The sequence below is a fragment of the Candoia aspera genome, chromosome 1, assembly GCF_035149785.1.
Source record: "Candoia aspera isolate rCanAsp1 chromosome 1, rCanAsp1.hap2, whole genome shotgun sequence".
Lineage (NCBI taxonomy): Eukaryota > Metazoa > Chordata > Lepidosauria > Squamata > Boidae > Candoia > Candoia aspera.
In genome coordinates this window covers 320,434,274-320,449,048 of record NC_086153.1, presented here as the reverse complement: position 1 = coordinate 320,449,048, position 14,775 = coordinate 320,434,274, and the positions used below count along the sequence as shown (strand labels likewise).

Below are 14,775 nucleotides of genomic sequence, written 5' to 3'. Positions count from 1 at the left end.
ATATTTTAAAACATGTATGTCCTTAAGATGTTTTGAGGCATAAAAATGTATGAGAATTCCAGATAACTTGCATATAAACTCCTATACCATAAACCGTGATCCTTATTACATTTTCATGTTTTATAATCCACCTTGAAAGCATTACCAAGAGTCACTTGTTGAGATGGGCAGCTATAGAAATCGAATAAATAAATTAAAATTAAAATTATCTCACAATTCTCCCTTTTCTTTAATTGCATATTTAATTTAGTTGATTTACTTGCTTCCTAGGGGCTAAACAATCTGGCTATACTGGACTTTTATGGAAATCTGATTGTTTGGAAGCAAGAAAACTACCGCCTTTTTGTCATTTTTCATATTCCTTCTCTGAAAGCCTTGGATGGTGTTGCTGTGGTGAGTTTCAAATGCCTAGTCTGAAAGGGGGGAAGAGGGGGGAGAACGGGAAGGAAGGAAGAAATATATATTATCTTACAAGTAGTAATAACATTTTATAATGGAACTAAAATACACGTTGAAATCAATGGGAACGCTTCATTATAGAGCAGGGAGTAAGATGAGGATGTATGATGTTTCCTTGGTTGAATTATATATTTATGGACAAGTAAATGGCTTGCAGTGATATTAGAGGTACGTTGGTTGGTGTCAAGCCCATGTAGCAGGGCAAGATCGAGGAAGTAAGAATACACAGATTTCAGAAAGATATATTTAATGCTAGTCTAGAGTAAATACTGTATAGAATCTTGAAATCTGTAAGAAGAATTTCCTAGCTTCATTTATAGTCACTTAATTAAGACTGAATTTCTTTGAATGATTTGAAATGCTTTTCCTCAGATTTCTTTCCATTGGGCTAAATTGCTGCCCAGTCTGGAGGATGCTGCTGCTGTCACATTTGGGAACATAAATTTACCTGTGTTTTTGTTTGCAGATGATGCTGGCTGAAAGCCGGAATAATTTGCAGGAAATGTTAGATTGGGTGATACAATGAGAGCTATGGATTTGAAAAAATACTGTACTTTTGCTCTTGTCAGGGAAATGAAGTAAATGATTGCTAGTTATGTATAGATGGCAAAAAATCCCTGAACAAGTAGATAAATTTGTGTACCTTGAAAGTGGTTTCAATACAAAAGTGAATAACCAGAATGAAGAAAATACGTTGAGGTGATACAATCATATAAAGAGAATGAAGATGATTGAATTGCATAACAAATAAATGAAGCAACACTGAATGGGCCTACAGGGCCTACAAGAAATGAATGTTGAATGGAGTTGATGAGATTCTGAAAAAGAGATAAGTGAGAAGTTTATAGAAGAGAAGTCAGTGTGTGAAGGGCTAAATGAGTGTAACAGAAGCTAGAACAGACAAAAACTATGGAGAGTTACGTGAATCATGTTGGTAACCATTCCAGTTTTGAAGAGCATCTCCTTAACTGCCTTATTCAAGTCACTGATAAAAATCTTGAACAGCGCAAAGCCCACAACAGCCTAATGGCATAGTACTCCAATAAATATTTCCCTCCACCTGAAGTGAAGCCATTGATTATCACTCCTTGGGGGTGGTCATTCAACCACATTTAATGCTACATATATTTTCAGCTTACAATTTTAAATGCTGTTAATATAGGAAGCAACTGAAGTAGAAAGTGCTAAAGATCAGTTTGGGGGCAAACTTAATGCTGATATGGTGGCAGAAAGACTGGGCCATTCAAACTTCAGCAAAATGCAAGAACTAAACTGGACGGCCTCTATGATCAGGTGAGTTGTTTTCAGATACTAAAGTGGAAATAACTTAATGGTGATTCATCTTTCTATATCATCAGAGTTCCTGTTTTTTATGTTTATTATTACATTTTTATCCTGCTATCCCCCAGGAAAGTAAGGAAGCATGGGTGGTTCTCTTCTTCCTAACCCCATTTTAGCCTGTGAGGTAGATTAGGCTGAAAAATAGGCACACGCCTCAATCATATGTTAAGATTGAGCTGAGATGTGAACTTACTCCTAATACTTACTTGTTCTACTATCTCTTAAAAATTATTTGTGCAACAGTACCTGAAAGTTCCCAGGAAAACAATTCTGCTAACCAACTCCTCTAGGCTGTGTTATTTTTTGGAAGAAGTTGGAGAAACAAGAGCTGAATCCCTATCTTTCCTCCTCTCTTGACCCCTTGATGCTGCTGCCTAAAAGTCACATCCACCGAAAGCAGCAGAATCATTGTGAATAAATAGACTGCTGTGAAAAGTAGTAGAGCATGGATTATTTCCTCTGAGTTGTAATTACCTTGAAGCCAGGTCTGCTCTAAATTCTCTGGAGGAGTTTGAAAGTGTTTATTTAGTATTCTGTTTGCCCCATTGAAGACTACTAGCAAGGCATGATGGGGGAGATAGCCCACTCTGTTGGGCTAACATTTGATGCAGTCAGAAGCACTTTTTTTGAACATGCAGGTCCTTATTAGGACTAATAACCCTGGGCAGCTGTATGAACTTAGAAAGCTGCTCTTAGACGTATCAGTTCATTGGTCCATCTAATTAGATTCTCTCCACCAAAGGTTGGGAACTTGGGGAAATCTCTTTCCGTTCATGTACCAGTAGGGATTGGAATCAGGATAGCTAATAGCACTGGGTGATCAGAACGATAGGGATTTTTAGGAAGGATTGCACTTCAAAGAAAAATTAATCATTTTCTTGCTATGCATTGAAATCCCATTTAAAAATCCCCACCTGGTGCTTCAGAAAGAGGAGAAATTATTATTAGATGCTCAGAGTACATGCTTTGCATGCAGGAGATTCTAAAATCTCCAGCTGAACAGCTATGCTAATGTGATCTTCCTGGGACTCTGCAACACTTCTTCCAGTGTTTGATTGGATGAACAAATAATTACAATGGCAGAAGGTGTTTCCTATAATCCTAATGCATTAGATCTGCAAAAAAAGAAAATAAAAGTTTATGTATGTGCTCCTCTAAAGTCTGCCTCAGGAAAAAAGCATCATGTTTAATTTACCACCTCTTTCCCCTAAATGTCCTTTTTGTATGACTCAGAATGGTGGATCTTGTGCCAGCAGACCATTTTAAAAACATCACCAGTGTGAATTTACAGAACAATAATCTTACCTCTTTCAGTGGTTTGATCTTCCTACCTAATGTCAAGGTGAGCTTCCTATCATGCACAGTAGTTATTCTTACAGTACTGATTGTGAGATATGTTAGGGCCTCTTCATACTACTGTTACAATGACTATTTCTTCTTACAGCTTATCTATTACCTTATTTATTGATTTTCAGCAATATTGTCTATCAAAAGAAATATTTACAATTAAATGCCACAAAAAATCCTGGGAATACATGGACATATTCACAGTACTTGCTTCAAGCTTCCTCTAGAGAGAAGGGAGAGGGAGAGGGAACTGCAGGTAGACTCAGGAGCAGGCTCTTATCTAAGTTGTTAGTCTGCATAGACCATTCAATTGTCTGTACAGAGTTTTGATCCTAGCAATGAGAGACATCGTCTAGATGTGCATGAATTTAATATCACTGTACTGGGTGGTTTATACACTACTGGCAATGCTAAACAACAGGCTACTTTTGGGTCCAAAGTATGCCTTCCACTATGAGAGTATCTCTGCATCTTTAGAAGGCTTTTACTTGAGCAGATCATTTATGATGTTAGAACTGAGAAGAGAGAATTGCCATCAGTTTCTTTTTCTGCATCCCGATGTGAAATATATTCACATCTAAATCAGGCTGAGAAATTTCAAACTGAATACTCTAAACATCACAGTGACAAGTGACTTTTAATTCCTAAAAGTCTATATCTGTTAAGTTCTAACATCCTAATTCCTCTCACAACCAATATTGGTATAATAATATTCATTATTAGAGTTTTAAAGATTTCAACCAAGTTATGTATATGAAAATGTCTCCTATTTTCAGCTAAGTGTCTTTTTTCAGAGTTAGTACAATTTGCAGAAATTCCAACACTGAAGAGAGAATGCACAATAATTTGAATAATTCAGATAACACTATACAGTAGCTAAGACAATCTTTCCAAAATAATAGATACCAGAAAGATGGATTGTTGATAGCATATTGTAGAAAAGGCTATCACAGTGGGGTGTGTTTATGCAAAAAATCCAAAACTGATAGTCGGGTAAAACCTTTATTGAGATCAACCAAAATGGCACAAAAAACATGTAATCTTTTCATGTTATCCATAACTTTGCCTCACACATCATTTTACTAAAGACATAGAAAATAAATGGATACCTCTGAAAATGGTGTCGGTTGTAGCTGTTCCTTCTAGAAGGTGTAGCGTGCTGTGTTAATTTGCCTAAAATGCCAGAATGCCCAACTATGTGGGAAAGGTTTTCTAAATAGTAAGAACACAAAACATCTACTAAAGTATGATATCCACATACATTGGAACTGATAAAAAAATTGAAAATAAAATGCAATATATTGTTCTTATTATTGTTTACCAGATCCACAAATACCTGTCACAAATACCTGTCGTAGGCCACAGATACACACATTTCATTTCTTTTATTTCACTTAGGTTCTGTTCCTCTACAGTGAAAATAGCGTGTTTTAATTTTGAGTTCTCAAGTGAACTCTCCTACAAGCACCTTTCACAGGACCATCCCTCATTCTCTTCAGCAATAAAACTGTCCTATCCTTAACGAGTCCTTGAGGCTTTCTGGAGTAGGGGATGTAACCCATGTGATAGTCCAAGCTGTGTATGGTGGGGATACAGTCCCACAACCTGATCTGTCTGTTACAGAGACACACTCTGGTAGGCATGTGTTTGTGCCACTTCTGTCATCTATAAAACATAATACCGATCATCCTGAGAAGGATTGTAAAATGGAATTCTATAACGATTGTAAAGTGTTTTGTTATCTGAACATTAAAAACTATCAGGTTTCCCAGGGCAGTAATAAACTAGGCTAAAACTCTCAAGAGATTTAGACATGATGGCTAAGAACTAAATCTTTATTGTAATTCTGGAACAGTAGCCATTATAAATAGTTGACAGTCATTGAGCAAGCTCAAGGCTAATAGAGAATGTATACACCCACCTACACCGATTGAGTGCTCTCTTTTCCCATGTCTCCCCTTGTGTAATGAAATTGTTGCCTTTTCTCACACATACTAGTTAGTAACTGATGCATGTTTACATTGGTACTGTGAGGATCCTTTGCCACTAACAGATAAATATAGTTGTGGCCTCCAAGTTCTGCAGTAGCTTTCTCTCCCTTTAGATTAGGTAGGTTGCAACTCCTGCCATTCCCATCTAGCATGTTAATTGGGGAAGGGTGTTTTTGAGACAGCCACTGCAAGACTAATCAGGGCAGAAATGTGAGTCATCCTAATTCGCTTTTGTACTCTAAGGCTCCATATACAGTAGTTAGTTATTAGCCCTACTGCTGATTATCTAAACTGAGCAGGATTCACTTGATGACTACAATTCTATTTTTCATGCAGGTTCTCTGCCTCAATTACAATCACATTGAGTCGATCCTCCCCAGACAAAAGCCTTCAAGTCACTTAACAAACAGACAGTTGCTATATCAGAAAGTGGTGTCCAGTGGATATGGACAGCAAGGGGCTTCCAAAGGCAGCAGGTACACAGTCTTAATATCAGCAACAAAAAAAAATGGGCAGTGTGCTTGGAGAGAATTGAACCCTAACAAACCAGTCTCCAAATAAAACATTTCCCCCCTAGGGTCAACTCTGGGAGAAAAATCATGTTGTGAGTTTGTAGCAGGAAATTGCTGAGCATAAAATTAGTTAACTGGTCCCCCATGAACACTCCTTCAATCCCACCTACATCTGGAGTAGTAGTGTGTATTTTACTTTACATACTTTCTCTAAGGAGGTCTGGGTAATGCATAAGCAGTGTGCAAAAGCTGTTTTAAGCTCAAAACACTTCCCATTAATTGAAGCAGTCTGTTTTGAGTGTGAAATAGCTGTTTCAAACTCAGAATCAGGCATTTCAAGTTCAAGCCACCCACTGTTTTATCCTCACAGGCACCTCTGTGAAGTAGGTAACGTTTGAGAATTAGTGATTGACTTAAAGTTGCATGGTTGGAAGGGTGCTGCAATTGTTTGCCCTAGTACTGGCTTGACACCTCACTACTACATCTCATTGATTTCTTTTTGAATTAATTGATAATTGATAAATACATTAAAAGTCATGGCAAACAATGTTTAATGTATTGTTTAATGTTTAAACAAAGCATTAACAAGTAGACTCCTACTTGAACCATGAGGAGAGGAGTAAGTGTGAACCCAAGCCAGTATTTAGTTCACTGGTATGTGGATCACATTTCTAACGAAGAATTTGCTGTGATTCCTGTTTCTGTTTTATGTTTGTCTTTACCTGCAGTCTGTTTGCCTGGAGAAGAGCCTGAAAATTGTCATTAGCTGTAGATACTTGAATACCTTTTCGGTCAATGATCTGTTGATGAAATGGGGAGTAGTAGCAGTAGTAGTAATTTTATTTAATTTTTAGCATGTGGTAATAATTAAGTGCACTACAAGTACAGGATCATACAATATTATAACTTGCTGCAGTACATTATACTATCACAGTAAAGAATAAGGAGTCTCTAAACTAAAAGACCCATGGCATATAAATAACTCCAGCACCTGCACTTTCGAATTAAAAGGTAAGATTTTTTAGAAGCAAATTAATGGGGTCCTAAGAAAATCAGCTTTACTCCTTTTTTATGCTCATACTCCAAGCATAATTGTAGAGGGAAGAGGGAATGGCCTTGAGGGACAGGAGGAAGGCCACTACCAAGACAACAGTCACATAAGAGAGAATTGAGTCCAGGGCAGGAATGTAACCAGAGTAAATGTCTCAGACAAAACCCTACCTAGTTCTCATGAACATAAAGGGAGGGAGGGAGGGGGGAAACACCTTCAGACTTGCAAGATTCTGTTACTATAGCTTTACAATAAAAGTAGTACTGACCTACATGACTTTGGGTTCCTAGTTTGACCTACCTTGAAGGGCTGATATAATTGCAGTGGGCATTGATTCCAAAGAGCCAGGCTAGGTAAGAAAAGACTCTCAGTTGTGATGTGGCTGTTCTAGTTAAGTGGGAGAACCAATCGACCCGGGCCCAGTAATATCATTGTAGGTCATTACATGAGTCATTGCAGGTCTTTCAAATTACTGGATGTGCTAATTTCCAGGACATGATGTCAACACCAGCTATTTATACTGGCATCTTTCATAAAGATGTCAATGTGAGACTAAAAAAAGGTAGGAGTGAAATGGAGAAGGTCCAGAATAATATGAACAGCAGTATTTAGGGTATGAATCAACAGAACACATCAGAGCATCAACCAACTGCTTGGTCATCTCAGCCAAGAGAAATTGGCTATGTCATAAGGTGTTGAGATTCATGACAATGGAGTGAAACGCTTAAGATTTAAATATGGGAGAGAGGCTAGCTCTGGATGCTGCTCCTACATTCCCAATTGTTCTTGTTTTGTTAAGAACTCAGTTCCCTGTACCTAAACCACAATAGTTAGAAACCCTAGCCTATAGTGCACTGCACAAGCTCTTCCAAATATATTTCAGATAAAGAAAAAGCTAGCATGAGTGTACCCAAATTGCTAACTGAGAGATACAGAGATAACAGGTCAAACATGATTTCTGTGCAAAACCATAATTGAACAAACAAGGAAAAAACTTTTACATTATCTCAGGTATCTATTTTTGTAGATAAGAAGTGGTCCTACAGGACTTTCTATTCTATGCTGAGACATAACTGAGATACCGCTTCTCAGCCTTTTGACTAAGATCAGGTATAACAGATGTGACTAGCTAGAACTTCCCAGTGCATGCAGTGAAACCATTGGTGTCGCTACTTCAAATGTGATACTATTTACTGCATGTGAATATACTGTATACTTTGTTAATCCCTGCAGTATGAAACTATGGGGAAATAGGGGCAATCATTATGCTCACATGCTTATTTTTTAAATGCACTGCTAAAAATGTCATATAAGAATTTAACAGATGAATTTCCAGATCTGTGTATTCTCCTCCTGCACTTGTGAAAGAGCCAGGGTGAGTTATAGCTTCAGGAGCATGCCTGGGCTCCTCTTTGCGATGGTCATGACTTACATGGGTTGCCTGAACCACAAAGATCAGGCACACAGGGACCTCAGAACAGCCTGCTTTTTTCTGAATGTTAGTTTTCCTAAGCGAAATGGGAAAAGTATTCATGTTTACTTTGCCCTGGCAGCATATGGCTATTGCCAAGAGATCATCATCATAAACCTTTTATAAAATTTAAACAGTAATTTCCAGCTACTCCCATTTTCTTTTCCATTTCCTCAAAAAGAAAATAGATTTCCATGTCATGCTTAAAGTTCAGGTTTAGATTGTTGCCTGGCTTCCAGCAATATAACAGGATGTCCTTTCCCATACGATCTTTTAAAAGCCTAGCATGGGTCCTGAAAACTTTTGCAGAAATTTATTTCCACATTCAGTTTTTGCTGAGCTGTTCTTCCTGACTCGGATCCTGTTTTCATTTTAGGGATGCAGGATTCAGCGAAAGTTTGTCTCCAATAATGGAGAGTTTAGAAGTTCTCCATCTGGGCTATAATGGAATTACAAGTCTGGTCTTGTTACAGATTAGTAGGCTAAAAAACCTGAAGTTTTTGTTTTTACAGGGTAAGTAACAATAGCAGTTAGTTCAATATCATTATCATTTATCTGTAGTTCCCTTTTGCAGAAAAGTAGAGAATTTTTACAGGGTGGTGCATGGAACAGAATATCCTGAAAAAGGCCATGGCTGTCTAGTACTTTAAAGAGGAACATTATGCACTGCAACACTATATTTCAAATACCAAATGAAACTGATCCCCATCAGTAATCCCTAAGGAGGACCACCATTAGATCAAATAATCACAGGCATATAAGCACCATATCATAAAACCTACATCATGAATCCAGATACTGTGTTGCATCAGGTAGGTTCCTTTATGATGCTATTGTGGCATAACATCACAAACAGGTTGGTTAGAAAAAAACCTCTACCACCCCACTTTTTCCTTTGGAGAAATTAAAAATACCCTTTCAGAGAAACAATACTGAAAATGTGTGGTTTTGATACTAAGTTCAGATAATGAAGTTCAAGGAAAAAGAAAATACTTTTCCCCCAAAGCCTTAGTATTATTTTATCCCATGCTATCCCTGATAAAAAGTTTTTGCAGACTTTTTAAAGCACTACTAAAGCTAGCAAAACCTGTGAATGGAGAGAGGAGTGGAACAAGTTTTACCTCTTCTGATACAACTGAATGTAATATAGAATTTTTATGATTGTATCTGCTGTGTTCTCTCCTTTGTCAAAAGAGATTCTGAAGTGGTATGTGTGTGTGTGTGTGTAGATTTTATATTGGGATTGAGGCACGAATGGAGGAACAACTCTTAAACTTCGTGCTGATTCCACAGCATGAATCTATTAAAAGCTATTCCTTATGGGGAAAAGCATATTTTCTTCCCCCTTATAGCTAAGAGCCGATTTGAAGAAATTTATGCAGGGACATGGATATGAAATGTGCATTACTGCCTTGATCCTCCTGCGCCCTTAAAAAAGGATATTGCAGTAATGGAATTACCACATCAGGTCTAGCTAGTTCTATCCAGTAGTGTGAAAAAAAATATATCATTTGCTTAGTGGCCTTTGCCAAGGAAAACTTTTCAGTTCTTCCAGCAGAAGTATGACTCAGGCTGCTTCCATGTGCAAGGGAGATGCCAGGTTTTTTGTTTGTTTATTCATTTATTCAATTTGTATGGCCTCCCATCTTGTAATAGAGATTCTGGGCAGTTAACATAACAAAAAAATCTCAATAAACAATAATATATTAAATGATTTTATTAAATAATTAGTATTAAATGTTAAAGAGAAAGCCAGTTTGGTGCAGTGGTTAAGGCACCAGGCTAGAAACTGGGAGACTGTGAGTTCTAGTCCCACCTTAGGCACAAAGCCAGTTGGGTGACTTGGGGCCAGTCACACTGTCTCAGCCCTAGGAAGGAAGCAATGGCAAACCACTTCCAAGATCTTGCCAAGAAAATGGCAGGAACTTGTCCAGGCAGTCCCCAGGAGTAAATGCTGACAGGGAGGGAGGAAGGAAATATATATGTAATTTAAAAATAATATTTTATGCACTGGTTTAAAATAAATACCACCCTTGTCTGTCCTCATGACATTATGGGCTCCCCATCATGGAACGCCAAACTGATTAATTTGTGGCATTAATTGTTCACACATTACACTAAGACAGTGTTATCATAACTATGGTTTGTTGAGTAAATCATAGTTGCCACAGTAGCCTGGATTCAGCATAATAGTAAGCCATCAGCTGCTGAGTTCATACAACAGACTAACTCCAAAACAAGCAAATCATGGTATGATATAGCACAGTATATTTCACAGGAATATAAGCAACGACCAGATTGCAGATCAAATAAATTCCATATTCATTCAGAAGTACTTCACAAAAGTATTAAATACCATGATGGATGGAGTTGCAAGTATCCATTATCAAGACCTGTTATTCGGTGGTATGCTTCTGGCTGGCTGAAGAGGATGTAGCTATTCTGAAATATTTGTCCCTTTAATTACTTTCAGTTGTCCATTTGTCCATTGCATCCTTTCCCTATCCACTTTTGATTTTGGTGTTTAACAGGAAATGAAATCAGCCACATTGAAGGGCTTGAAGGCCTGCAGATTCTGCAGGAATTGGTTCTGGATCATAACAAAATTAAAGTTATCAGTGAGAATTGCTTTGGCAAACAGAGCTCCCTGCTGGCTCTACACCTGGAGGAGAATCGTCTGCGTGAACTCAACAATTTGCTTCCCTTGGGAAAACTACAGAAGCTTTTCCTTGGTCTCAACAGAATTCAGGTACAGTAAGTCTTATACTTTGGCCTTTCCAGCCTGAGGTTTTCCAGATATGTTTGATCTGCTGCTCCTTGAATTCTTGGCCATCATATCTGCTGAGTGGGAGAGCATTAGGTTGGAGAAGGTTGATTGGTGTAGAAATAGATGTCTCAAGTGAGGGTTTCCTCATTCCTTTATTGCAACAGAGATTGAGTCAGCTGGAAATCATAAGGACAGAAAGGACTATAACAGAAATCAGAATTTGAGGTCTTAAAGCCAGAAAAAAATAGCACAACTCTGGGTAAAAGATGATACACAGATGTTCCACAAATTGCATCTGGCCCCCATCACTATTGTCTTTTGATCCTAGTACTGTTTAGAAATAGCACATAAATTTTTGGCACTTCTGGAGTTTCTTCATTCAGGTTGAGTTGTAGTATCTTAAAGCACCTTTATTAGTACATTCCTTATCTAACATGCATATACACATACGCCACATTGTATGACTTTAGGACATATATTTTCTTCAGAAAATCTGTTCAGGTAGTCCTCAATTAACAACAGTAACTGGGATCAGAATTTCCATTGCTAAGTGATGCAGTTGTAAAGCACTACATCATGTGACCACATCATTTAGCAACAGCTATCCCAGCACTCCCCATTGTGTTGTTAAGCAAGGATTGCAGGTTGTTAAGCGAGTCCCAGGCAGCTTGCAAGCCAGCCAGCAGGTAAGGCGGGGCTGGCGATGGCTGCTGCTGGGTGGAGGAGGGTGCACGAGTAGCCTGCAAGGCACAGCACGAGCGTGGCTGGGCTAGGGGAGGGTACACGGGTGGCCCACGAAGTGTGGCGGAGCTGGAGGTGGCTGCTGCTGGGTGGGGGAGGGTGCAAGTGACTTACTGGAGCAACTTGCAATTGTCCCTGCTGGCTTCCCCATTGACTTTACTTTGGTGGCTTTGAAGTCAGCAGGGAAGGTTGCCAAGCACCCAGATCATGATCACGTGACCGCAGGGGTGCTGGGATGGCTGGAACTTCGAGGACCAGTCAGAAGTACTACTCGTTCAGCCCCATTGTAACTTCAAACTGTCACTGAACAAATGATCGTTAAACAAGGGTTACCTGTAAAAACTTCTTGAACAAAATTTATTTTTTATTTTGGGAGCAGGATTTGGCAGAACTTGAAAAACTTGAATATCTTCCTTGTATTAAAGAACTTTCAATATACGGAAATCCAGTGAGTATACTATTTTGCACAGTTATATCACTTAAGCTTACATTTCCCTCTGTTTCATTCCACTAAATGTTCGTAATCTCTCTATTTAGAAAATGCTGTGCAGCATACTACATTAAGAATAAAGCAGCTTTCAGTGTCTACTCACTTGCCATAAAATGTTATGAATTTACTCAAGATATTAAGCACAATATTTGAATATGTTGATGTCTTCTCAGAAAAGAGATACTCAGTATATTCTTGGGAAACCATGTAAATGAGCTGAATGCAAGAAGGCAAACTATAATATTCCCCAAATGTCAGAATTGAAGAGAAAAATACTTCATTGCCGAGGAACATTAATGTGTCTATGTTCAGTAGATTTCTGTTGTTACTTTTATTTTTTACTTAGTGTTGTTTTATATTCTGTGGTTTTGGAGTTCTTTTTCAGTATTTTTTCTGTTTTAATCCTCCGCTTTGAGATGGGGTTATTTGAGTACCTTTTTAAATTGTTTACTTTTATTATTAAACTTTTGGTATAATTTTTAGGTTAGCTACTTTGTAGATTTCATTCGGACTGAGTTATAATTACCCCCAAAGAATGTATATATTAAATGAAACACTGTAGAACTTGAAGTCAGCTTTCAGAGAGAATGTGGACAACAATTTATTTTTTCTTTGTATGATCTCAGGAAAAGTAGTTGCTTTAAGGAATTGCAGAGAGGTCCTGCGTTCGTGCACTCCATGCTTCAAAGGATGTTTTTAGAATTGAATCCGAAGCATTCACAGCCCTAATAATTCCTATTACCACTTGATTGCAGTATTCAGCTGTACATTTACACTGGTTTCAGTAGGTTGAGGTTGGGGCAAAAATAGGCTCTGAAAGTTGTCTAATTTTATTTTTTAATTTTGGGGAAATATATTTGGTGCAGAACAAATGCAGCAGTTTTAAGTCTTGACATGTTCTCTCTCCTTTCTTACTACCGTTCTGCTGAGCATAATGTTGATTGTATAATTCTTCCCTTGTACTAAGGGGCCTCGGTGCTCATCATTGCTCTCTTTACCAATATAGCTAACCAGGAGACAGAGAGTTCTAGTCCCGCTTTAGGCATGAAAGCCCGCTGGGTGACCTTGGGCCAGTCCCTCTCTCTCAGCCCAACTCACCTCACAGGGTTGTTGTTGTGGGGAAAATAGGAAAGAGTATTAAGTATGTACACCGCCTTGAGTTATTTATAAAAATAATAAAGATGGGATAGAAAACAAACAAATAAAAGTGAGAACTGCTGTACAACTCATTTAAAAATGTATGATTTTTTGTTGTTGTTGTTATAAGAATTGCATGCTTGTCCTTTAAAGTTCTGAAAATAGATTCCCTTTTCAAGTTTGTTACATCTGATTTTACCCTTTGCTAATGTTAGAGGTATTAACTTTTTTTTATCTGTCTATATCTTCAATTAAGTCTAGGAATTGACCTGAACCTTTGGAAAGGCTGTGGATATGGAGAACCTGATGTTTTAGTGCCTGGATTAACCTTTTGCATCCTCTCTTCCTGTCCTAGGTATCACGTAAGATTTGCCATCGCCCTCTCCTTATATTTCGCTTGCCTAACCTTCAGGTTTTGGATGGAGTGACAGTTAGCCCAGAAGAGAGGGCAAGGGCTGAATTCCATTTGCTAGAACAGCAAGTAAAGCATGGTTATTATAATTAAGTTTGGTTTGGGCCTGTTACTATTTTGGGAAGGATGAACTAGATTTGATTCTGCCTGCTTAAACACTGCCTTTGGGACCTCCCTCCCTCCCTCCCTCCCTCCCTCCCTCCCTCCTTCCTTCCTTCCTTCCTTCCTTCCTTCCTTCCTTCCTTCTTTTATAATTCAGCATACTTTTGACACACAGCATGTGGGTTGCCATGTTTCATCAAGAATTTAAAGCTGGCATCTGTGACAGTTCAGAAATAAGGGTTGCAACTGTCTTTTTAACAATACTGCTATCTTGCTCCAAAGATCGTTGTTATCCCCCTGGGTCCCTGTTACCTGCTCAGAAATGATCATCATTATGTGCTCATTGACCTGAAATAACATTTTCTGATGAGGCTGGCAAAGTCAGCTTGTTCCATTTACTTTCCTGGAGCACTAAATGACTTTGAATGTATACTTGTGACTCACTTTTATTTTGAAGGAATCCATACTTGCTGATACCTTGTCACCTCAAGGCAACCAAGTGAGTCCTGCTGTGCTTAATTCACAGATACAAATAAAAATGGAGTGATTTCCAACAGACATAATTGGGGAAGGGAGTTAAAAAGCAAGGGAATGGTGTGCAAGGTTGAGAGATTGGATGGGTGAGACTTTGAGAGGCTAGGACATAAGTGTACACAGGAGAGGAATATAAACTTATCATTTGTTTATTTATTCATCTGTCACATTTGTATAGCTGCCCATCTCACATAGTGACAGAATATATAAAAATCGTTAATTTTGTGGATGGATACCATCTTGAGGGACGCGGTGGCGCTGCGGGTTAAACCGCTGAGCTGCTGAGCTTGCCGATCGGAAGGTCGGCGGTTCGAATCCGCGTGATAGGGTGAGCTCCCATTGCTTGTCCCAGCTCCTGCCAACCTAGCAGTTCGAAAACGTGCAAATGTGAGTATATTAATAGGTACCGCTTCAGCGGGC

General features: G+C 38.5%; 2 protein-coding genes across 2 annotated transcripts in view; both read left to right on the top strand.

The window, feature by feature from the left end:
• Positions 1-14,775, top strand: part of JKAMP (JNK1/MAPK8 associated membrane protein) — a 288,079-nt gene that overhangs the window by 257,833 nt on the left and 15,471 nt on the right. The gene's annotated exons all lie outside the window — the stretch shown is intronic.
• Positions 1-14,775, top strand: part of LRRC9 (leucine rich repeat containing 9) — a 64,138-nt gene that overhangs the window by 40,896 nt on the left and 8,467 nt on the right. The window contains exons 22-29 of the mRNA XM_063293951.1: positions 271-393; positions 1,622-1,752; positions 3,034-3,142; positions 5,475-5,614; positions 8,549-8,685; positions 10,704-10,921; positions 12,060-12,128; positions 13,663-13,788. Coding sequence (XP_063150021.1) covers positions 271-393; positions 1,622-1,752; positions 3,034-3,142; positions 5,475-5,614; positions 8,549-8,685; positions 10,704-10,921; positions 12,060-12,128; positions 13,663-13,788 — 1,053 coding nt within the window. The remainder of the gene's footprint in view (positions 1-270; positions 394-1,621; positions 1,753-3,033; positions 3,143-5,474; positions 5,615-8,548; positions 8,686-10,703; positions 10,922-12,059; positions 12,129-13,662; positions 13,789-14,775) is intronic.